We start from the raw sequence: 25,473 nt of genomic DNA on the forward strand, positions 1-25,473 counted from the left end.
TTCACAACATATAGCAGAGTCACGCTGTTACATGGCATTATGGGATAGGTGCAGTTTCTGTCGGAGGCAAAGAATTGGTGGAGAACGAGAGACTGAAACAGGAACCATATTAGTTTGTATATTATTTAAATTACAATTTATGCAATGTAAATTATGTTCATCATTGTTCTTATTATTATTGCACATAATTGATACAATTATAAACAGGATTTATTAAATACACATATGAAGACACTATTTTGAAAACAAACCTAAAGTACTTAGAAACACATGCGAAAACTTGCCCCAATAAAATTTAAACGCAGATGACCTTTCAGCCTACCAACATTTTTTTTTTGTTGAACAAAATACCTTAGATGCATGTTTACCAGTGTTTTCATTGTGTTTACATGTTTATTGTAACATACAAAAGCACTGCTAGGAAAAACAATTGTACAAGTAATTGAACTTTTGACACAAAACCTGATAGTTACTGAGATTTTGAGATCCCCTGCCATCTAGATTATTTATAAGTGTGACATTATAATTTGTCACATTTTTTACTGATATGATTTCTTATCAACATGGTTGCAATATTCATATGATTAATTTCTGCTGCACCCTGTAGAGTAAGCTTTTGGGTGAATGGACCAGTTTGGGTTACGCTAACATTTATAACCATTAAAATGTTGGCCTGGACCAGGTTTCATGAAATCAAACATTTAACTAATGTTTTCATAATTCATATTTTTGTATATACAGTTGTGACAATAAACAATAAACTCTCCAGCACACAATCACATGGACATCTGTACGAGAGCTTTTTCTAACTTTAGCTCTGTGCCTCGCTGCTTGCTGTGCCTACACATACAGCTCCCTTCCAAGGTAGCATCCGTACAGTCATGGAAAGGGTCAGATCTGGAGCATTCTAAAACATTTCTGTGTGCTGGTAAGATAGTTATAGACTTGCACTACCATAAGCATTCAAATACAAGGACGGTAAAACCAACAACATTCTGTTTTTTTTTTATTTAAAATTTAAATGTTGAATCATTTTCTTTCTCTAAGATCATCACAGTGCATCATGGGACTGCCTTTTCTAAATGCTTTAAAATGTCATATCTGTAGGCAGCTCACTAGATGTGCATGACCTCTTAAATCTGGCACGGGGTCCATGTGTCGCAAATGCCCCAAGGTTGTATCAGTTTCTTTTCGTAACTGAAGTTAAGACGTCTCTTGCATTTTGTTTGTGAAAGAAAGTGATGTTCTTTTAAATGGCATTTGTATCTGGCCGCTTAAAGGTTCGACTCAGGGCTGAACAAAGCGAGCTGTCAACCGGTCAAGGTCTCACTTCATAATTAACTTCTCCTGGGGCACACTGGCCATGTGGCTATGTAGACCACAGTGAATACAGACTCTCTCTCTTTTTCTCTCTGTATGTCTGTCTGTCTCTCGCTCTATTACGCTCTGTACTTGAAGAACGTTCACTGTTTGACTTCCCTGGCAGAGAGGATTTATGTCAGGATGACTTGTTGAAACTGTATTCTGAGGTTTGCTTTGTTTGCAACACAGGTTTAAAAAGATAAGGGTCCTTTAGAGTTTTTCTTTGGGTTGTGTGTCGTTAAGTAGGAGACATATCTACCCGATGGAAAGTAAAATCTCTTTAATGTGTTATTTGTCAATTGTTGAGAACATATAGTGGACAAATTTAAACTTTTACTTATATGTCCTGCTTCTTAGATTTGTCTTTTGGGAAAAATGAAAACATTTTAGAAGAGATCTCAACAATACCTAAAAATGTGTAAAAAATGTGCCAAATACCAAAATCTGTGATCTACAGTTGGAAATGCAAGTACACTCTAAAAAGATATTTCTGCAATTATGGCAGTTCCATTAAAATACAAATTCATTTCACAGTAATTTCAAAATATAATTAATTTAGACAGGTTAAAGTAACGTGTTTTAAATATTAAATATTTTAAAATAGTATGTTGAAATAACATGCAAGGCAATTTATACAATGTATAAACTCACATTTCTCATGAAAGTATTAGATTAAGATTATTTGAGGTATGCTTTTTGTATGTAACACGGTCACCCAGTTGGTATTTATTTATTAAGAATTTCAGAAGAATCATTTTAAGACAAGGTTATGCATTTATATGGTCCTCTACAATAAAACACAATTCGGCAAGCATCCTGAACTGTTAAAGACTATATTTCAATGTTTAAATTAATAACAATAACGTGTTGTGTGAAAACATGAGCATTGGATAATCCTTCTGGTGTTCCAAAGCTCACAAGTTATTATTTAAGTATTAATAAGTAATATTAACTTGGCACACCCAAGACGCCGTAGCAGCTTTTTTTTTAACCTTTCTTCATACTCCAGGTGAAAAGTTAACTCGCCCTGATGTCTTTAAAACCTTTCAGAATAAAATCAAAAAGATGAAATGAACAAGAACAGCAATGAGAAAAAGACCTGTGGAGTGACTATCCAGTCGGCTGCTGAATGATGTTTATCGGCTCCCCGTTGCCACCCAGGTCTCCCTCAAGAACACCCGGACTGGAATTCCAATGCGGCTTATCAGAGCCCCCATCTCTGTACAGGAGGGGTGAGTTTAGACGGTTTATGTGTGTGTGTGTGGGGGGGTCATTGTGCAAGCCTGGATTAGGTAGAGAGGAAGCACACTGTTGGGGTTAGTGGTTCATTAGTGTTTACTAACAATCGCTGGATGTCAGAAAGGTCTCGAGAGAAGAAAAGATGTTTAGGAGCAGAGATTGGTTTTTAGGGTCATGTTTTACAACTTATTACACAAAGAGATAAAGGATTAGCCCCCGTCTCTCACGCGCACACACAAACTCTTTTGCTCTTAGGCTCGATCTGGAACTGATCTTAGTGAGTGACCTGAAGCTTGATTAGGTCAGTACAAAACAGCCGATCTGTGGTGGCTGTAGAGGAGTTTGACTCTAATGGTCGCTAATCCAACTAGCATGCTCTCAAAGCATGTGGCTCACTTTCTCTCTTTACCTCACCGCTAGCTAGAGGTTAAAACCATTAGGTTTCAAAGTTGCCATCATTAAATGTTGCCTATGGTATCATCAATTATTGCCCAGGTCAGATTTAGCTTCTAAGAGGACAATTGCAGAGATACAGATCTCTCCGGCCCACATGCTTCATCAAGCAAATAGAAATAGTTTGAAGGGATTTCAAAGCATTAGTGAATTATTATGGCATTTATTTTTCACAGAACATTGTGTTCATACATGTTGGAAGTTGATTTATTATACTATTATATTTGCCAATGTATCACAATAATGTGAATATGAGATTTTGTATTATTGTATATATTATTGGATTCTATAATTCGATTAGAACAAGTAAAACTTTTCCAAAAATTACAAAGTTCAGAAATTCTATTAATTGTCGTATTTTGTTGCTGTCCATCTGAAACCCTGTATCTTCATATTTTGTCATTTTTTGTTGTTGACATAAACCATTATTATTAGTCACCCTTTATGTTTGTCACTGAATTTTGCAAATATCTAACCCATAAAACGTTTTAAAAAAATTTGGTCAACTTTGACAACAGTGTGCAATCATTGAAAAAGTTCAGTGTTTCTTCCATTTCCAAAATAAAAGCATATTTGGACATACAGAGTTTCAGAAAGACAGCAACGATTGAAAATGCAAGAATGGTTAAGCGTAATCGTTTATTTTATATGACTGAACATCAAAGACACCAGCTGAACATAGCTGGTAAAGAGAAAGTTCATCTATTTCTTCTTTTTCTGGAGACAGGTTGAGAGGTCAAATCTATTTTGTATTGTGATTGTATTGAAAGGCCTGCTGGTATACATGTGTTTTGCATTGGAAGAGAGAATTTTATAGATTCACTTTTGTTAAGATAATCAAACCAAATTTGCCATTTTAAGCATTTCAGGATTTAGATTTAGGACTTCCACCATTGATTTTTTGTAATGTGATTTGAGTTATCTGTTTGTTTTTTAGAAATGGATATAGAGGCCAGGGTGCCCGAATTAAACCATACATTTCCCTGTTTTTCTTGTAAATAAACTTTTATGTAATCTTATTGTTTTACTGTAATCTTTAAAAAACATAATAAATCTGTAAAAAACATTAAAACTCTGTAAAATAAAAAACTTTACCGTATACATGCAAAACGTTTTCTTTATAGATTTCATGTCAAGGTGAGTTTTAACAGGTGTGATGGAATAAAAAGGTGAGTTTTAACAGGTGTGATGGAATAAAAAAAATTCTGTGAATTGCTTAGTGTCTGAACATTGTTATTGTTATTAAACAGAGTATTTAATGTGTGGTTTCCATTGAGACAACTAACCTCAGTGTAAAAAAACATGCCCTGATAAATGAACTGTATAGTCCATTGAAAAATACAACATTCAATTTCACTGCAGTAAAAAGTGACAACTAACCTCTACCTTCCTTACTTTCCTTTGTTCCCTTTTTTAAAAAGATTGAATCGGTTGTGTTTCTGTGTGTATTCTAGCAAAAGTCTCCATAGGAAATAAGCTGATTTTAGTGTGGTAATGGCTTTTGAAGTTATGTATCCTGGCTCATTCCTTAGCTTGTGGTGGGCCGTGACCCCGAGCTAAAGAGGTGGATTGTGTATATCTTTGCACTTGTGTGTGCGCTAGATTGTGTCTATGTGAAAGTGTGTGTGTGCACGGAGGAGAGAACAAAAACAGTACAAAGTTGATGGTCAGTGTTTCTGACTTGATAGCCAGGTTGCCCTCTCGTTCACCTTTAATCCCTGATGTGACTGGGGTCACAGAATGGTACTACGGGGTTTAACCCAAATGACTCGATGGACTGTGGAAATCCCATGTAAAATTGTGTCACTCACTGGCAAACACGAGGCTTTTCCTTTCTTGGCTGGTTTGAGCTAAACTATGAAGCAGGCATCAGTAAAGGCATGGTGCAAATATACGGCATTAAATTGAACGAGACCAACATGAAAAATGGATGCTGACGAGAAAGAAAAAATCATTGGATGGTGGTCTGTTTAGTTCATTTCTTGAAGGTCTGTCTTTCTCTCTCTGCTGATGTGGAAACAATTTCTTGCAACAGCATGAAAAAGCCAATTAAAATTTGAGAAAAAGCCTCATTAGCTCAAGGGTCCCTTTATTCTATGATTAATACTGGTTGCTTGGTCGTCTAAGTATGCGTAATGTGCCTTCTCTTATCCGCCTGACTCACACAGACAGATTCGGACTGACTTCCACACAGACAGAATTACACACAGACAGAAAGAGAGATAATGTTGTATAGGATTTTTATCCGTCCTTTGTGTATTCAGGGCTAATAAATTTGTAGAATCTAAACCCGCGTCCAACACTATTCTCTTGGACATTGTAAATTACACGCTCAATAACAAATCTCACAGAATTTTGCTATTTCACAATCGGCTGGACTATGTATTTAAACAGCTGCTGTGAAATTTCAGCTGATCACTGTGAACCGTCTTGTCACAAAATAGTCAGAGCGTAACAATAAGTGTAATGGTGACTCTCTGACGGATAAAGTGCAAACAGTTTTTTTGTAGGCTCTAAGATAATTTAGGGTTTGTGACACTGCATGTCAACACTTTCTGAGAAAGAAAGCTACAATTTCCTAATGAGAAATGTTTCTAGAAATGGAAAAATATGTTGTTTTAAAGCAGTAAGGCCTAGGCAGAGCACTAGGCACCAGGGTTGTAAATCTTCGGTTTTCAAAAATAAATTGACAGGAATAGAATAACTATAGAATAAGGAAACTAAAACACTTAGCAACGGACCATCATGCAACATTGCCACATCAAAATTGATTTCCTGTTTTTAACACGGAAACATTTACGAACATTGCCTTTTTGGATCACACCTATAAGAACACCAAGTTCAAGACTAAAAGATAGAAATTTCGCTAGAGATGAGTGTGATAAGCTGCTCAAAAGCCCAAATTGGGATGTGGGAGCCCAAGCTTGGAGTGAGGTACAGAAACAGTCGGGCTAAATAAAGCAGCTCCATTAGGGGACTGGAGGCAAGAGTGCCCGCTCTTCAAATCTGCCTAATGGGCCGACCGGGACTTTCATGTGATAAATGTTGTTTATATTAGGGCTCAGGACCCCTACATTACTGTCCTTTAAATGCCTCTTGGCCTAGTTGAAGTTGGGTGTTTCTAAATACTTGAGGGTCCTCCTATGGAGTGGCTGTGGAGAACGGAAAAGGACGGTAATTGAGCAGGAGTAGGTGAAGTAGTGGAGCGTGGAGTGGAAAGTATGTGGCTGTTGTGGTCACCCGGAGGGTCCCAGGCAGTGTGAATTTACCTGAGCGTGGGCTGTTGAGAGCAAACACTGCCCCCTAAAGGCTTGGCTATGCTATTGCTTGTCGCATGATCAGAGGTGGACTGGTAAACAGTTATAAGCAAACCAATATTTCTATTGGTGTAAATAATATGTAAATTATATAAATATTTCACCAATGTAATATATCTTCATTCTGTGTTACTTTGCAGATCAAATTGTTTCACCAAATCCAAGTGCATTATTATTTCCATAGGTTTTCCAAACACTCCACAATACATTTTACATAAAATTGGAATTCTGAAATGTACATTGCTTTATATAATTGAAGTGTTCATTTGCAAAATTTTTGGTCAAAAAATTCAAAAATCATGTTTTTTATGCTTTTAATGTGTTCTTGTGCATTCTACGTAATATCAATCAAATTGCAGTTGGGTTATTTCGATTAAGTAATTATAACCCCAAAATACTGTCAACTAACACAAAAAACACAGTAAAAACATAATTTTTAAGTTCTCTTCAATTGTAAATGCGTCCTCTGTACATTTTTTTAAAGAATGATCAGGACTTTTAACTTATATATTAATGAGCTTGGTTTAAATTTGGTGGTTGACTTAACTAGACATGACTTAAACTCTTTCTTTAGGGACTCAACACATAATCCTTTCCATCATGTCATGACGCTTTCCATGAGACGTGAATTGGTACCGTTAGAGTGACTGGGTTTTGTATCGCAAAACAATGACTTGGACCCGTGTGTGGCGTAAAACCTCAGCGCCGCACACTCTGTTTGGTTATACGAGAGCACAGCTGCTTGGCAGTGTGCCTTCACAGGTCAGCTGACGCCTCAGTGGGCCGCAGAGCAGTATGGATGTGTATACTGATACTATTATGAATCATAAGAGACGAAGCTTACATATTCGACAGCAGGGAAAACGGTTTTGGATTCAGCACGCTCCAGTCTGCCTGACTAACAAGGTCTCTTTTGGCTTGCGGTTTCAATTCAGGTGAAATTCTCCTGTTCCTGCTGTGTTTTAACAAAAGGATCTGCTCCGGATATACCAGAAGCACAAGTCAATAAGGAATATGAAGCCCGTTCGCTCTGTGCGGTACGCACATTATAACCTCCCAAACTTAATTCATGTCATGGTTGTTCCATTGGAGAGGCGGTGTTACGTGACAACAGACTACTCAACACCGTTTCCTAAGAAACATGCTAGTGGTTTCTTGTTTTTAAATATATGATTGTCTTATAAACCCTCAGGGAGGTAGTTGTGCAATAGAGCCAAAAACTAAAGGGGAAAAAATGTGTTGAAAAGACTGACGATGCAGCCCTGGGAAAGAATCGGAACACGTGTAAAGCGTAAAAAAGCTCATCGCCGTCCATCAGGCATCTGAAACTTGCAGGCTGGTCTTCCCATCCAATCTGAACCTTTTGTATGGATTTTTAGGATTGGGATTTTAATTTTTTTGTGATTCCCCAAAGAAAGGCTTTGTTGCAAGCAGGTAAAGGTTTTTCTTGTAAAGCATGTCATATAAACAGTAGGGGAAGACTCTTATTTTTAAAGATGGTGGTATTTCCGATAAGAAATGGAATAATAAGCCATTCACAGAAGAAGGTTTGGGAATAAGATCATTTGGAGAGGCGCACTGTTTCCTATACAAGTGTCAAGCTTTTACAATTGACAGTTATGTTTTAAAGTCAGTAGATATTGCAGAAATCCCTGTGGATTCATTGTGATTTGAAAAAAATGTGTGAGAAAGAAAGAGGATCTATAGGAAAATAACAGAAACAGGAATAAAAGAGAGAAGCAGACACAATGTGGACTTCAGAAAACTCAGACTTAATTAAGAACTGGCAATATGCCAAGCAGACAAAAGTAATTGTTATAATTTGTCTTGGCCAATGCCGTTCCCATATGTGCTGACAACATGTTATGATTAACATTTAGTTATGACATAAACACAGATTGACCTAGATTTGGGAACAATACAGCAGGGCCATTATAACACCCTTTCCTTACATAACAATTATATGATGTGGTACCTTATGTAAAAATCAGGATCTCTGGATGAATGTGCAAGTAAATCTGTTCAACATATAGAGCACATTCTAAAGGGCGTTGCGAGTGAAATCACTCAGAAACGGCCAGTTGCTTTTGCTTTTTCACACTTAGAAATCCTATGCTTTTGCCCATGTTTATCCGCTCAATTAATCGCCCATTTGGCTGTATATGACCCTTAGGAGAGCAATGAAATGTGTCTTTAAATCTATGTATGTGTTGATATTATTTCATATTAGGCCCCTTCCTCTCGGGACTGTGCAGAAATATGCCAAGCCAAATGTTAATGAGTCCCACCTGTAACACTGCGAACACTTTTTGCTCACTGGCACATGTCTAAATGAACGAAGCATTGCATGTGAAAACACACAAGAGCTCTGCTCCAAAATCTAAGGATATAGGCAGCAACTTCATATAAATTATTTAAATATGCATAAATCGTGGAAGACAAGACAGGTTTCATTGCTAAATTGCTAAGATGACGTAAAAACTGGCCATAAAAATACATGAATATGAGTATATTACATAATATGTAGGTCTAAAAGAAAATTAATTGTTTAGTTTTTCTGAATTTACTATTCATTGGTATGTGTTTAGGAAAATGATCATTTTTATTTTCATTAGGGTGGCTATGCCACTCATGAAATGTGTTTTTGTTCGATTTAGAGTTTCTAATGAATTTATTATAATAAAGAATACATTTTCCAGCTGTAGTCATCTATCTAATGGTTTAAAAATAAATGGCTTTGTTTATTTTATACATGGTTTCTTAGTGTTACATGCATGTGGGGTCTGACAGAAAATCTTATGGAATGTCAGTAAATTGTTTGGCCAACGGTTTCCTCTCCATGTGATGTTTTTTTCTCAGCATAATCAGATCTAACTAATAATTCGTCCTTTAATCTTGGCGCAGACTGCAAACATGCAGTTACCTATATTTGCAAGGATTTAGAAGACATTGAGTTGGGACTTTTGTGCAAGCCGAGCAAAGAACCGCTTAGCTTTCTAACCGTACTTCTCAGGTGGGTTTATGCCCCTTGCAACCTCTCCTTCCAGAGCGACATCTGACTGCCAGCTAGAAATTCGGATCTCTGGAAAAAAGTACTTTCCCCTCACAATAAGGCGAATGGCAGTCAGCATCGGTGTCACTAATTTGGCAATCGTTCCCATGATGCTTTTCTTGAGTTTCGTATGAGCTGGTGCTGAAAGATAGACTGTTTATTGCCCTCGTTCAAGGAAGGTTAAGTTACAACTAAGGTTTCATTAGCATTAAATCACAGTGCAAGCCATCCACCCCCAGCAGGACAGTGCTTTTCTTTTAGCCCCAAGCTGGTATTCCACTGGTCTGGGGGGGATTGTGGGGGTCGGCGGGCTCTTCAGATTGACTGAATGCTTGAGATCGCTGGCTCTTGTCCTTCAGGGTCTTTTTGCCTTCGGTAAGACTTAGCTCTTAATTGTGTGACTAAACCAATTGTTCTCTTAATTGATGCCACTTAACCTCTTCAGCGGACTCCCCTCAGGTGTGCCACAGGTGAGTACCCTGAGTCCCATGCAGAACCTGACAAGCGACATCAAGCGACAATGCTTGAAATAACACTTTAAGTTGATGCAATGTCCTTTACGATTGTGTAGTTTTGACTGTTATTCATGATTAAGAAAAGGACTTACTCAATCCTTTTGATCTCAAGGCATATACAGTGCTTGAAATTAAAAAAGAATTTGCCAAAGTTGTGTCAACATATTAATTATATTTTTGTTTCAATGTAAACTTGTATTTAAAAAGGTTTTTGAAATGAGTTTCGACTGAATAATAAAGAAATGCAGTCAAATAAGAGTCCAGAACAGATCTTGACCCTTTTTTTTAAATGTTCCAGTGTCATTTTAATATTTGGTTTTATTACTATTTATTTCCCATAGTTCCATTTGTGTTATTATTGAATTGTACTATTGTGCAATAACACTTTCTTTATTTATTTAATAAGAAGAAGACTAAGAATGAGTAAGTCATTAGCCAGTTATATAAATGATAAAGGCACTACCCCTCTTGCCATACCACATAAGAGAATAAAAATAAGTACTTATATACTTAACATAACCAATTAAAGTAGCATTCTTGTGAATTTCCTTTTAGGTAGAAACCATATAAAGCCTCATCTTTCTGGCTGTTGCCACAATAGGCCGTAACATTAATTGGCTGATCATAAATATAAATATTTGAATATGAACCTGCACACAGGGAAATGACCCCGTGAAAAGGTTGAGGTAAAATTCCCTCCACAGAATTTACGACTGCTAGGGGTATAGCCAATACTTTTATTGTGATCTCACAGTAGATCTGGACAATTGTACATGAATGCCAGAAGCAATGAGGACTATAGGGTTGCAGGATAGAAATATCTAACCCTTTTTTCTAACCCTCTGAAGTAGTGTTTTATAGCTGACAAATCTACCGTCAGTTTCCCTTAGTTTCCATTAATTTATTGTCACAAAACGCGACAGGCTGCAGCAGGGCAGCTTTGAAGAGCCTGTTTCCTTAAAATCCTGGAGCACCTGTGAAACCGTTTCATTCTCAGAGTGGCATTTCAACATTAATTCCTCATTTTGATGAATTCACAGGCCCACAGTATACCGCAGGATGGAGGTGCAGGAACCCAGAGCTCAAGTGAGATGTTCCAGAAAGAAACGCCCTCTGACAGAACGGAAAAAAACACCAGCTCAAGGTTTGTTTTCACCTGAAGCAGCCCTTCGTCTTGGCGTTTGCCCAGCGCTAAACCGCTGTGTATGTTTCTATGGTCTCGGCGGACCTGAATGTGCACTTCAACCACTTAATGTGGTAGGAGAACCGAAGATCCCCGTAATAATCTTGAAATTGTGAAACCACACCATTTCCTCACACATGAGGCTAACATGAGAAAAGCACATTTCCTTAAGCTCTGGCTATTCAATACTGTCGTGAGAATGCCAACTCATCAGCCAGACTCACAGTTAATCACACGGGGTATGATGAGGTACTTGACCTCAATGAGGCTGCGTGTCTAAAAACAATGTGACCCAGGACCACAACACCAGTCATGAGGGTGAAATTGTTGAAATTGAGATTTATACATTATCTGAAAGCTGAATAAATAAGCTTTCTATTGATTGATGGTTTGGGCAATATTTGAAAATCTGGAATCTAAAATCACATTTAAAGTTGTCCATCACATGCGGGGTAGCAGGCTCTCTATTGGCTTACTGCTGTAATAACGTTGTGGAGTAGTTGAACCCAAAAGCAGAAATTCTAGGTTTTACATAGATACCAAACTTAAGTGGGAAATTCTCAAAGAGTGGGCATCAGCAAGCCAAGTTTGTAGGCATGAAAACGTTTTGACATATGTGAATATACAGTATATTAAAATCTAATTTACAAAATATCTTCATGAAACATGATCTTTACTTAATAACATAAAGATTTTTGGCTTAAAAAAATACTTTTTAATTTTGACCCACAATGTATTGTTGGCTATTGCTACAAATATACCCGTGCTACCTCTTTTGTGGTCCAGGGTCACAAATACTGGAATCACAGATCTGTGCCATTTAGCTTTAACGCCTTATCTGTTTAAACGCAAAGGTGACTGTCACATTTTTACAAGGATGAGGCCCTGAGGGCTGGACCCGATCCGTATCTGATAAAATCGAGTTCGAGTTTGAGGGCTAATCCCTCGTCTTGTCGCTCACCTGCACAGCAACGAGACTAAAAAGGCAGAAGCATTCCTCGCGCCTCGTTTGAGAGAACGGGATAGAGCAGGCTTACAGGCTGCTTTTGAGACAAGCCATCGCACAACCAGAAAATACAAAAATACAGTAAAAAAGAATGCTGGGAGCCTCTCTCCAGGATAGAAAACTCTCGGGAGAACTTCCTGGAACATAACTTGGGATTAAACTCATGTCGCTGACACAAAGAAGGCTCTGCTAATTTATGGGAGGGATTTGACTGTGAGGCCATGGTTGCATAAGGAAGGGATCGTCTGTGTTAGTCCTCTCTGATTAACTGTAAGTGGATGCAAGGTCCACATGTTATCACAACCATATGGGGTGTAGGTTACGAACATTACAATTTAGTGTCGGTTTGACCTTTAGAAAGCATGTCCTTGAATCACCAATGCTGTGGAGTGTGGCACATAATTGCAGATCAAAACAAGTCAGAGTTTGTTGTTATTGCAGAGGCATGATAACATACTGTATATATGATATACTGAAGAATGTTGGCAACCAAACAACATTGACTTCCATTGTATGGACACAAAACCACTGAGCCATTTCTCAAAATATCTTCTTTTGTGTTCCACAGAAGAGTCATGCAGGTTTTGAACAAATGAATAAATGTGAATAAATGACAGAAATGTTATTTTTGGGTAAACTGTTCTTTCGAAAAGAACTGTACATTTTCTAAGACAACTCAAAACTTTAATATAGTGTAGTTGTTTGATTTATATTTCCTTCATTCCAAATATATATAACTTTCATTATTCATAGAACACAAAACTTGTTATTTTTTCTCTTTTTAAACCAGGACTTCTTTTCCAAAAAATTAATAATAACACATGTGTTTACCATACTGTCTGAAAGGACAGGTGGGTGAAACAAATCTTCTTTTTGTTTGCAGCTGAATGTGTTCTTCAGTCTTTCTGCAGTTCAGAATATATATGTGGATTTAGCAGTTCACTCGAACATATGTGAGAAGAGAAGGGTGGAGTTGGACCCTGAAGCTGTGTGTGATCAGACCACTGATCGTGACTGGACGGTGAGGCCCCGGCAAGGTGGGTCCCAGGCCTGCAGCGGGGTCCTGGGGAGTCATTCCGAATGCTGTCCATAACATAGCACCGGCTGATGTGTGCGTCGTGTGCGTGCTCTCCTCACCCGGCCTGTCTCACCTCTGCCGCAATGGAAGTGCTGGAGTTTTGACAGCTGGGTTTGGAGCGCTCTGATGGCGGTCTGGGGGAAAAGGGCGTGTGCTCGACATATGTGTGAGCTTGTGTGCACTTTCACATCAGGTGTATGTGGATTTCTTGGTGGGTAACTGTCAAACAATGTTGACTTTTTGACTTACAAAAGGCTGATATGAGTTTTTTCCCCACAAATAATTTAAACATTCAAGATTGTATTCGTCACACAATTCCAAAAATATACAACTTCAAATTAAATTAAATCAAACTCCTTAAATATAAGATAAAATTAACATATAAGGTAGGCCTAAGTATAAGATAAAGCTGGGGTGAGGTATAATTAAATCAAACAAAAATATTTTTACAAATAGAAATGTAAGGAGTGGGAGGAAATGAAAAGGATGGTGTAAATATGATGATGGTAAATATTTACAAAAATGTATATGTTGATTATAATGACATAAGGACAACATAACATTTGTTATAAAATATGTATTCTTAATTTTTTTATATTTAATTTCACAAAAGAAGCAAAGAGGATTTTTTAAAGATGAACGATACAATTTATTATGTTATAATAAATGAATTATACAATTATGTTTTTACTTTCACATGCACTTTTGTAATGCCTATGACATGTAAATCAACAGGGACTATTATTAATGAATAACTTATTCATTCATATTCAGCATAATAACTGATGCAGAAATCACAATGTGAACTTTGACCTTCGAAGTACTTTTCTACACATGTTTGTACTTTTAAACACCACATTTATAATCACTTACTGTATGTTTGTTTGTTTTGTTGCACACCTCACAATAATGCTTAACCTTCTAAAACAAAAGGACTTAAATACTGTACATTGGTACATATTCCTTCAGAACAACTCTTATGTTATATTGGCAATTATGTTGGATTCAACCCCACCATAAATGCTGTAGACAGGGTGGAGATGTGAAGTGTGTGCATGCACGTTTGTAGTACGTATGTATGAGCCGGCGTTGTGGGGGAAGTTACAGTACTGTGCATCGCCCTCATCAACAGGGCTGGAGCTTTGGGAATAAAGCTGGAATGTGGACTGAGTGGGGGCTGGCGGGCGGCTCAGCCCTGTTGGGTTGTGGCGAGCACGGACTGGCTGGCCACATGAGTCTCAGCTGATCTCAATGTGAACCACGACTGTGATTTCAAGGCCAACCAACCCTGCTACCTGCTGTACAGGAGCCATCCTCTCCATAGAGAAGATTAAAGTTGGCCTGAAATCGTCATATCAGTGCTAAGGATCTAAAAATGCCATCTAACCTTGAAGTGAAATCCATCTTTTCATAAAATACATAACTGCACTTTAATTGACGTCAGCCAGATGTAAAGCTAATTGCTTTATTATTATTATTGGCAAGGGACAGACTTTAACAGCTGTGAATTCAAACAGATGGGAGAGTTCGTGGAGGAACGAGGAAGGTGAAATATCAGTCTTACCGCACGCCTGGCACCTGTGCAGCAAACAAGCCGTGTTCCTGCAGTGTTACCGTAACAATGTTGCACGTTTTTCCGTCAGTGCGCGTAGGCCTCTGATGATTTCTCGCCAAGCAGTAAAACCTTCACACCTTCCTAAGTGCTTTATGGCACTGGTACCTTGACTCTAGTTTACAGACCAAACACTGTTTCTTATCAGTAACGCTGACACAGGAAAGAGGACCAGGAAACAATTCTGTCCTACCAAGGAGGAATGCAGTGACATACCCCTTGTTTTGCTAATGTAAGTAAAGGTTAGCTAATAATTACTCTGACCTTAACATCATTACAGAAGTTTACCTTAATTAGAAAGACGTTTGTTGTTCCATCTTTTGGCTAAGCCAATAAAACCTCAGAAAAGGCGTGTCGGGCTGTCTTCTTGCTTTTCAGATGTGTCCTGTGGGAAGGAAAGTGAATCAACGCTGAACCTACTTTGTTTCTTTTTTCCTGCTGTTTTTCAGGATGGTCATAACCTTAGGTGGTTACTCTCTCGTGGTTGAATCAGGAAGCAGTTCCCCTTTTCCCCCATTTTGCCCATGAAGCTCATAAAAACACAGGACATCCTGTGGACTTTTAATGACACAGTGCGCATTGTAATGAAATGAGTCAAATAAACACTCGCGGTCATGTCAACCAATAAACAAGCGCAACCCGGGGAATGGGTGTTTTTACGTATATCATTCATCCCATTTCATGAAGAGGTTATTAAATGGTCCACCTGGCAATGTTTTCCAAGCAAGCAGTGAATAAAACGGCACGAAACCTATGGATTGATAAATCTTCAGATTATTGTCAGTGCCAGTTGCTTTGCTCTCCAAACTGTGGTTTTGGTCACAGTGGAGTTTGGCCAGTAAGACTCTGGTGTTGCCACGCCACCAGGTGGTTAATCCGTATCATTACTCGTTTTATATGATTTACTGCAACATTTTAGTGTGGAATTGAAAGAAAACAGATGGTTCAATGACAACCCGAAATGACCACAGTTTATAAACTCTCAAGAAAAACATTCAACCACATCAGGAAATATTCACAAAACATTTATTATTTGATTCCCGTAGATTTTTTATCACCAAACAAAAGCAGATGAACAGACCAGACTTTAATCTTTCCTTTTTGTGGTTTCTCCGCTCATGTTTTGACCGTTGGAATATTTATAGTGAAATATAATACGAATTATGCCGGACAGTCCAAAGCCATAATGAGAGCGGCGGCTTGGCCAAAACAAGAAACTGAGAGGGTAGACAAAACCGTTTTGCAATTTTATTTTAATTTCCTCAAAACTTTTCCAGATACAAGCCATTAAAAATTATTCAGAACAAATGGAGGGGATGCAGAAATTAAGTATGAAACTTCCATGCCATCCTCCTGCGAGAGCCTGCAGATTGACTGACCACCCCAGCTCAGGCAATTCCATCACCACCCAAGAGCAAAGTGACCATCTGACCATCCCAGCTCAGGCAATTCTATCCTTAACCAAGATCAGAGATGGACCACTTGTCACATTAATGCTACATTTACAATTCTTAGTATTTAATGCTAAACTTACATCACATGACAGCAGTATGAAGTTATCGCTGCACTCAGTCACATTATGCCATTACTTTTTTCCCTGCTTATAATATTCCTCTGTTCTCTGATATCAATCACAAAATAAAACAAAATTAGACCTAAAGAGTTCCAACAAATGAAATTTCCGAAATCACAACTAATAAGCTCTTCCCATTTTTCATAAACATTTTACTTTTAATCAAAGTTACTGATTGCAGCTGTGACACATCATAGGGGACCTGGCCCTCCCGGCTGAAACATTTTACATTTAGGCATTTGGCAGATGCTTTTATCCAAAGCGACTTACAAAGCATTATCCTATACATTTTACATAGGTATCTGCAAACCCCTGGGATCCAACCCACAACCTTGCGTTGATAACGTAATGTTCTTACCACTGAGCTACAGGAAAGCATTGGCCATGTCCCTCGCAACAGGGCCGTGTTTGGCTTGCTCACCGGGAGAATATTCTATATTATTTCCTAGAATGCTAATACACCATGCATGTGCTGTGTTTTTCTGTGTTTTTCCATTTTTCTTATTTTCTCCTGTAAAGCTGCTTTGGAACAATGCACATTGTGAAAAGCGTTATATCAATCAAATTTAATTGAATTGAATTTCTAACTCAACCCATTAAATTAACATGCGGTGTAATATCTTCACTCTGTAGCAGACTTGGATAATGTCTTTGATAAGAAGATCATGGTGATAAGTGATGAGAGATTATTGATAAATAGATCTCATCTCCAGTTATCCTACAAATCAAATCATTGATGCTCCGAACATTGGAATATGAGGTGAATACTTGAGGTTTCAAGCTCCATATGTGGAAGTAAACAAATGTCTGATGGCCGCAGGTTGGTTGCTCATTAAATTTTTGATGTTTTTTATGATACGAGGGTTTGCGAAACACCTGGTTCCATGCCAGCTTTTGGACCGGCCAGTTGCTGTGATACACAGGTCATGCACTCTTTCCCCTCCTGCAGTGAGTCTCTTTCAGAGATGATTAACTGCTGCTCCTTCTCCCACTCCCTCATTCTCTTTCTCTCTTTTCCTGTTGAGATTCTTCCTCAATTTAGCATCATGCATTGTATGTTTGTGACCATGTCACAGCACATGTGTGTTCCAAGTTCCCACAAGTAAACCGCTGGGGGTTTCTGGGTTGATGAGAGAGGTGAATGGCCCATGATGGCGGGGCTGTCATTGGCGGGTTACCGGTCGCTGCTGTAAATTCAAACAGGGAGGGCGAGATCTCGAAAGACGAAACCGTTTTTTGCCTGTGCATCAGCACACAACTCGGGCCAAGACAAGAGAGAAGAGGCAGGCAGTAAATCCATTGGAGTTCACTGATAGCGTTGTTTGCACAGCCCAGCCGCCTCCTTTGATCAAATCGCCGGGGGAGTGGGGGTCGTGTGTCGCTGCCAAAGGTCGGCTATATATTACGCTCCTAAAAGTGATTACTGAAATTCTTAACTGAAAACATTCTGCTGCCAGGGTGTGCCTGAAGCCCCTGCAGCGGCGTCTGGCACGCTCAGGGGCCTCTCTCCTGCTTTGTCCAGCAAAGAAATCGTCTCTCTGCTTGTGTTTCCTATCATGGGAGGAGGGCCTAAGAGAGCCCCGCTTGGAAACATGCTATCCAATTGCAGCAGCAGTGGGCGAAACCCGCAGCTAAAGCTTTAGAGTCAGGAAATATAAATGTTCGCTGCACTTCAAAGGGAGTAACGGCATATTATAAAGAGTCTTGAAACAAGACAATAAGTGACCTCGCATCCAAAACAGTGTAAACGATGTTGGACACACCAAGAAACGAGTCTTATGTTGTAGGTATTGCTTAGATAAATGCTTAGGGAATTTAATTGGAAACAGAGAAAATGATAAGCTCAATTAAAGGGGCAGTGCACCGCAAAAATAAACATAAATAAATCGTTTAAATGATGTTGTAATATTTTATTCTGAACCTGTATTACTTTCTTATGTGAAACATAAAAGTAGAAATTAAAATGTTGACTTTAGCCTTTTTCCCCATAATATGTAAGGGAATGGAGACCAAGGTTGTCAGGCACTGAAATTCATCTCCTTTTGTGTGCACAGAAGAGAGTCAAGGTTGGAAACAGAGGAATCTGTTATTATGAATAGCAAGTAATGACTTTTTTTGTTGTGCAAGTATTGCCTGCCACATTTTAGTAAGAAGTGGACCAAAGCCTACCTGGCACCTGTAAGGGAATGGAAAACCTGTGTTCTTTTCCGAGGAATTGTTGGTGATGCACGCTCCACGCTCCAGCCTTCAAGTTTAGAAACCCCCAAAAGACTACGATCCAACTTCAATATGTTTCAATTATACTGGGCTCTGCTTGTAATAGGTACAACAAATAAATCTGCACTTCCACAACATTCCTTCCATAGCTGCTGCAGATTTAAAATGTTACCGTTGTGGGATAAACAAGAGAAATGTGAAGTCATGCTCAATGAAACTTAATATACATTTACTGATCATTACCTAAGATTGCTTTGTGTTAACTTTGGCAGACCTGTGCTTGGCTATTAAATTAAAAGGGATGATGTATTTCCTCTTATTTGTTATTTGCAATGAGCTACTGAGAGAAGAAATGAGCGGGAGAGGGACACAGATAGAGAGGCAAGAGAGAGAGCGAGCAAGAATGATGCCTGTTTGACCGGCAGGCACATGCCAGAAATAACAGAGTGGATCTCGCTCTAGAGTCTCATTAGCTGGTGGAAAACTGTTCCCAGGAGGCACAATGGGGTGTAAGTACATTTAAAACTTCTCAAGCCTCTGCCAATTTTTCCTTACTCATTCTCAGAGAGGGTGAGTGATGCTTAGCCATACCAATGTAGAGCTGAAGTCCAGTGTCGTAGGTGTCATAAATTCAGGCATTGGAATTCAAAGTACATTTCGTGAGTGTAGCATACACCCTGGGAAAGTTGAAAAAACAATGTACCTTAGAAATCTGATCTATTCTGTATGGCTGTCCCTTAAAAATATATTCCAAATCAGCTTTAGCTTTGACGTTTTCTCTGGTTGTGAAATTGTATTTGACCAATGTTACACGATTTGTCGTTTTGTTTTAGCTGTGACCAAATGGCTTATTTTTACAGCTGAGACATTACGATATTTCAAGACTCTGTTTCTACTCAAAAATATAAAAAGCAGATAGGGTTGGGGTTTAATTATTCTGAAATTAAAATGGAACTATGAAAAGTTCTATTTTCAATCCCTTTTGTTTCTCTCAAAACAAAAGGGATTGTTTGAGAGTAATTCTTACAATTTGAATCTGAGTTTGGACATGAATTGAACTGAAATTTTAATGCAAACAGTCATGAGAAGGATTGAATTTAACTGACATGTCTGGTATGTGGTTCAAGTTTTATGAGCGTGACACTTGCAGTTAGAATTTCGATACTGTATTGATACAAATATTAAAGTGAAAGAATAGCTCATTCTTCTTTTGGAATAAATGTGATGGTGAAAAATGCATGCAACAAAATAGAAGTTTCTAAAAGAAAAATAAATATTTATTTTGGTTAGCAAAGTTATTTACACCACACCACTGTGACAAATTTCATTGCATAGTTCCTCTGTATTGAGGTGCAGGATACTGCTTGATTTTAATTATTTGCAGCATTTTTTTTTTTTTACCTGGAACTGATGATACCAAACTTGTTTTAAACTCATGTATAATGTTTACCAGTTTTGCAAAGCAAAATGAAATTTTTTATCACCCATTTAACTTTGTTATTAGACATAAATAGTAAAAATTGGTAAGACATTATGCAGGAGAACGAGGAAACAGCTTGGGTCTCTTGTATTGTATTATTCAGGCCAAAGATTTAACTGCAGAATTTAATATTTCATGAAAGAATGTAAATGATTTCCATATTGCAAGTTATCTTAAGTTTGGGGTGAAACTTTTAAAACTATTAACCATTTTAAATGGACTTATGAGATGGGTACTTTTAAATGAATAATGCTGAACAAAATAAAAGTATGTACAAACATGATCAAGTTTTATTAAGCGGTAACAAAAATACACAATGAAGAGCAAAATCACATCAAACAGTTCAACCAATTTATGGTCTGGCTTAACTGTTGGCATAAATTCAATACAAAAACGACAGATACTCTCAGAGTATTCCCAGATGTCGAGCATTATGTAGAATGCTGGGCAAGGAAGGCTCTTATTCTCTGTAGTAACTCCTTTTTGACACTGTCAGGCACGAGGGCTAAGAAACAAATGAAATTGAATAACATTTTCAGTGATCAACAGCCTGAACAAAGAAAAACATTTGTCTGCTGCATTAATTTGTATGTTTGACAATATGTTGCAAAGTTAAAAGCAGCTTACCTCTTCCTTTGGGGGTAACTCCAGCAACCAAGTCCTCCACAGTTACATTCTCAATTCCTTTTTCCTTTATCACCTCTGCGAAAGCAAACAAACAATGCTTTTTTACCATAGAAGAATATGTGAAACTCACAAGGGATTACATTAGTACTCATACCTTTGCACAATGCTTTTAGCTGATCTCTCCAGCCACACTCAATGAGCTTGGCACGGAGCAACTCCTTTAACCTGAACCAAAATACAAATTACTGTGATTTACTCTTCCACGTAGACAGCCATTTTAGATCATTAGGTTGAGACTAGATGCCTAAAATGTAGGTAGGTAGGAGGCTCACAGTGTCCTGAAACACAGCCATTGTAAAATTGCGATGATAAAGACTCACCTCTCCCTCTCACCCATCTCAATTAACTTCTGATTAATGGCAGCCCTCATTTGCGATTCTTTACTCATATTATTCTGAAAACATATTAAAAACGGTTAAACGTGACGTCAAGCTCGTAATTCCAGTGCCACAAACAAACAATGGGTGTGACAACACACAAAAACGCTACAAAAAAATATCCGTCTCTCGAATTTACTTCAAATATTTATAAACAGCTCACGAAATGCCATGCTTATTCATAATAAATACATTTGGCCAAATAAACAAAACATAAATACGTCATTTCAAATTTCAATCTTGCAGATGCAACGAGCAAACGTGAGAATTTTTTTATCCAGCAGAAGCATTGCATTAGGATATCATTGTGATGAGTATACTTTAAAACAAGGTTATTTCTAATAAAAGTACCAAACAAAGATGAAAATACGCATAATGTTCGGATCGGCGTGTATTGATTTCGCTCTGGTGTTGCTGTAGCCGGTCGTTCCGCACCGCGTTTAACTTCCCCACAGAAACACGCGTTTCGGCCAAAGGTTCCTACGTGAGAGTTCCTACGCAAGTGCGTTTGATTTCACCCGGCGCAGGCTGTTTGGCGTATGACATAAAACAGGTCTTAAGTTGTCGTTATACATCATAGGGAATGTAAAATAAACCATAATAAGCTATTTTAACATTTAATTGCGTTACACTTTAACGTTTGAACTCTAACTTCCATGTCTACATTGCCGTTATTACAGCGAGAAACACCAAGCACGAGGAGACATTTATGGATTGTTTACATTTTGTGTTAGCTTCCGTTACTGTATGCTGCTGCAAATAGTTATGCCAGAGCATTGTACAAGTATATACATTAGACAAGGGCGCAAACACATGCTTGTAATATAACAGAAGCTTCGATTGAAATTTCACATCTCTTCCCTGTTTGTAGGTGTCGTGAACCACAAGGTGGCATTGTTGCCTTAGAAAGCAGTATGAAATCCACTGGCTCGTTGGGCCTTCGTCTTGGAACAGGTGAGTGAGTGGTTTAGAAAGCAACGATTTAATGAAATACATACTGACAACAGACCTAACACAGAAACTAACCCTTCTAAACTAACCCACACAGAAACTAACCCTTCTAAACTAACCCACACAGAAACTAGCCCTTCTTAACTAACCCCACACAGAAACTAACCCTTCTAAACTAACCCACACAGAAACTAGCCCTTCTAAACTAACCCACACAGAAACTAGCCCTTCTAAACTAACCCCCACAGAAACTAGCTCTTCTAATCTAACCCACATAGAAACTAACCCTTCTAAACTAACCCACACAGAAACTAACCCTTCTTAACTAACCCACATAGAAACTAACCCTTCTAAACTAACCCACACAGAAACTAGCCCTTCTAAACTAACCCACACAGAAACTAGCCCTTCTTAACTAACCCCCACAGAAACTAGCTATTCTAATCTAACCCACATAGAAACTAACCCTTCTAACACACACAGAAACGAACCCCTCTTAACTAACCCATACAGCAACTAGCCCTTCTAAAATAACCCACACAGAAACTAACCCTTATAAACTAACCCTTATAAGCTAACCCACACAGAAACTAACCCTTCTAACCCACACAGAAACTAACCCTTGTAAACTAACCCACACAGAAACTAACCCTTCTAGACTAACCCACACAGAAACTAACCCTTCTAACACACACAGAAACGAACCCCTCTTAACTAACCCATACATAAACTAGCCCTTCTAGACTAACCCACACAGAAACTAACCCTTCTAGACTAACCCACACAGAAACTTACCCTTATAAACTAACCCACACAGAAACTAACCCTTCTAACACACACAGAAACTAACCATTCTGGACTAACCCACACAGAAACTAACCCTTCTAGACTAACCCACACAGAAACTTACCCTTATAAACTAACCCACACAGAAACTAACCCTTCTAACACACACAGAAACTATCCCTTCTAGACTAACCCACACAGAAACTAACCCTTCTAGACTAACCCACACAGAAACTAACCCTTCTAGACTAACCCACACAGAAACTAACCCTTCTAGACTAACCAACACATAAACTAACCCTTCTAGACTAACCAACACAGAAACTGACCCTTCTAGACTAACCCACACAGAAACTAACCCTTCTAGACTAACCAACACAGAAACTAACCCTTCTAGACTAACCCACACAGAAACTAACCCTTCTAGACTAACCCACACAGAAACTAACCCTTCTAGACTAACCCACACAGAAACTAACCCTTCTAGACTAACCAAAACAGAAACTAACCCTTCTAAACTAACCCACACAGAAACTAACCCTTCTAAACTAACCCACACAGAAACTAACCCTTCTAAACTAACCCACACAGAAACTAACCCTAACTCGTGGTTTCTATAGAGGTTCATTGATTTACGCGAAACTTCTTTTGGATCTTATAACCAACCAAGAAAAACATTGTCAATTATATTCAAATTTGAACCAGTAGACGTGATTATGGATGAGATAAAATAACTTAAACATGCATTTATTTAAAAGACACATTCATCTAAAGTAATCATACAAATGAAAGAGCAATTCATATTTGTCTATGGATATTGCTAAGAGTCATCCTTTTTGACGTTTTTTCACAGGGGCACGCTAATATTCAGAATGATTGATTTGATTGTCAAAACGCATAAAAGTTTTTTTTTGTCGTTTATAATTTGATTACTGTGAATATGTTTTACTAAAAGTTTTAACTTGTAATGGTAGAACTTTGTATAGACCACTTTGCAAGATGTAAACACAGGTTCAGAAGCACTTCCGGTGTCAGTTTTTATTCATTTATTATTCGTTTTTTATCTTACTTATATAATGCAATCCTAAAGATATTTGTTTAACATTTGAAATGTGTTATTTATATTTAGTTGGTTGTATTTTGTTAAAACGATTGTGTAACTGAAACAGCGTCAAACCAGCTTGTTTTAAATCATCCGAAGAGTTCAACATTAACAGTAAGTCGTGATGCAGTTCGTTCATGTTTCTTTAAACTATCATATGTTATGCACTGTTGTTTCTAATGCTGTTTGTATGTGCTTGTCTTGCAAATTACCCCACCAATTGGATATTGGGCTGTATTGTAACAAACTTTCAATCACTGATGTTAATTTGCAAGCTCTAAGATCAAAACTCTTGTGATTGGGCAAAAAGTATGCATCTAAATTGTACTTTAGATTCGCTTAATGGTACTAGGTGTTATAAATAATCCTATTAAACGAATCTACATCTAATTTGTACTTTAGAAAGCACAAGCTAATTAATCCAAACTGCTAAAAGTATGGCATTATGCTTTTTTTAAGGGGCATTATTATACGTTATTTGAAGCCCCCATGACAGTCTATTACTATAGATTTGCTTATCTGTAGTTTAATTAAACACTCTGCTGAGCTCCTGGATGCCTCGTGGTTTTGAATTGCCTTCTGTTTGAGTTATAAACTTCACAATCCCCGTGGTGAAAGGCCTATGTTGTCTCATGCTCAAAGCAATACATCATTTTCAAATACATTTTTCTTTGAGAATATAGAATTATGAAAACTTTGTATTTGTGTGTTGAGTTGCATATGTTTGTTAAAGTCAAGAATTGTGGTCATGAGATTGGGAGGATGGGCAAGCGTTCAAGTGGAAATGTCTTGTTCTGACAGAGTGATTGATGGCTTACGGTGTCTATTACGGCGTGTCTCTTCTAAATGAGAGAGAAAATAATAAAAAATATTAATCTTATTCACCTGTGAAATCCAGAAACAGCTCGGTAACTGAGAGTCCAAGACATTTCTGGAGAGTGCTGCCTGTTCAGTCTCTCCGGCAAACTATTTGTGCAAGTTATGAACTGTTGAAATATGATGTGTTTTAAATGTTGATGTTGAAATAATCTGCCAGTGTTTTTAATGCTTGAAGATTCATAATTATCTATCATAGTTTTGTTAGTGACGGGAGGAGAGTAGCCATAATGTCCTCATTTTTCTGTCGCCAATACTTTCCATCCGCTAACCATTACCAGTGAAGTGTGCAGATGTTAAAACAATCTGAGGAATTCATTGAGATTCTTAATGGATGAACAGCGACAGCCTCATCAGTCGCCGCTAGTCTGAGATTTGTCTGAATAAACAGCTTCAAACCACTGAAAACTCTATGGCTTATAATGGGTTGAAGGAAGAATGTCTAAATATTAAGCCCATGGAAAACGGCAAACTGGTCAAACTTGTGTGAGTGGTTAGAGAGATTATTTATAAAGTTTTTATCGTTTTAAGAAGTTTCTCCAGGTGGTGACTGTGTTTATGGAAGGATGTCGCTGTGATTCACAGTTTATCTTCTCTGCAGCCTACC

At 38.0% G+C, this 25,473-nt stretch overlaps 1 protein-coding gene across 1 annotated transcript; it reads right to left on the reverse strand.

The window, feature by feature from the left end:
- Positions 1-19,860: 19,860 nt before the first annotated feature.
- eny2 (ENY2 transcription and export complex 2 subunit) lies at positions 19,861-21,590 on the reverse strand. The gene is made up of 5 exons (XM_079468714.1): positions 21,503-21,590; positions 21,095-21,168; positions 20,869-20,939; positions 20,715-20,789; positions 19,861-20,592 (listed from the first exon to the last, which is right to left on the reverse strand). Exons 2-5 carry the CDS (start codon positions 21,160-21,162, stop codon positions 20,519-20,521), a joined length of 288 nt encoding a protein of 95 aa, XP_079324840.1. The 5' UTR covers positions 21,163-21,168; positions 21,503-21,590; the 3' UTR covers positions 19,861-20,518.
- Between the last annotated feature and the right edge of the window lie 3,883 nt (positions 21,591-25,473).

The sequence above is a fragment of the Barbatula barbatula genome (genome assembly GCF_947034865.1).
Source record: "Barbatula barbatula genome assembly, chromosome: 12".
Lineage (NCBI taxonomy): Eukaryota > Metazoa > Chordata > Actinopteri > Cypriniformes > Nemacheilidae > Barbatula > Barbatula barbatula.

What these genes read in the sequence shown, in the direction of transcription:
- eny2 (XM_079468714.1), bottom strand. Translation starts at nt 21,162, where the DNA reads ATGAGTAAAGAATCGCAAATGAGGGCTGCCATTAATCAGAAGTTAATT. An exon ending in GCTAAAAGCATTGTGCAAAG is followed by an intron (nt 20,790 to 20,868) that starts GTATGAGTACTA and finishes TTGCTTTCGCAG; the next exon opens with AGGTGATAAAGGAAAAAGGA. An exon ending in AGTTACCCCCAAAGGAAGAG is followed by an intron (nt 20,593 to 20,714) that starts GTAAGCTGCTTT and finishes TTTGTTTCTTAG; the next exon opens with CCCTCGTGCCTGACAGTGTC.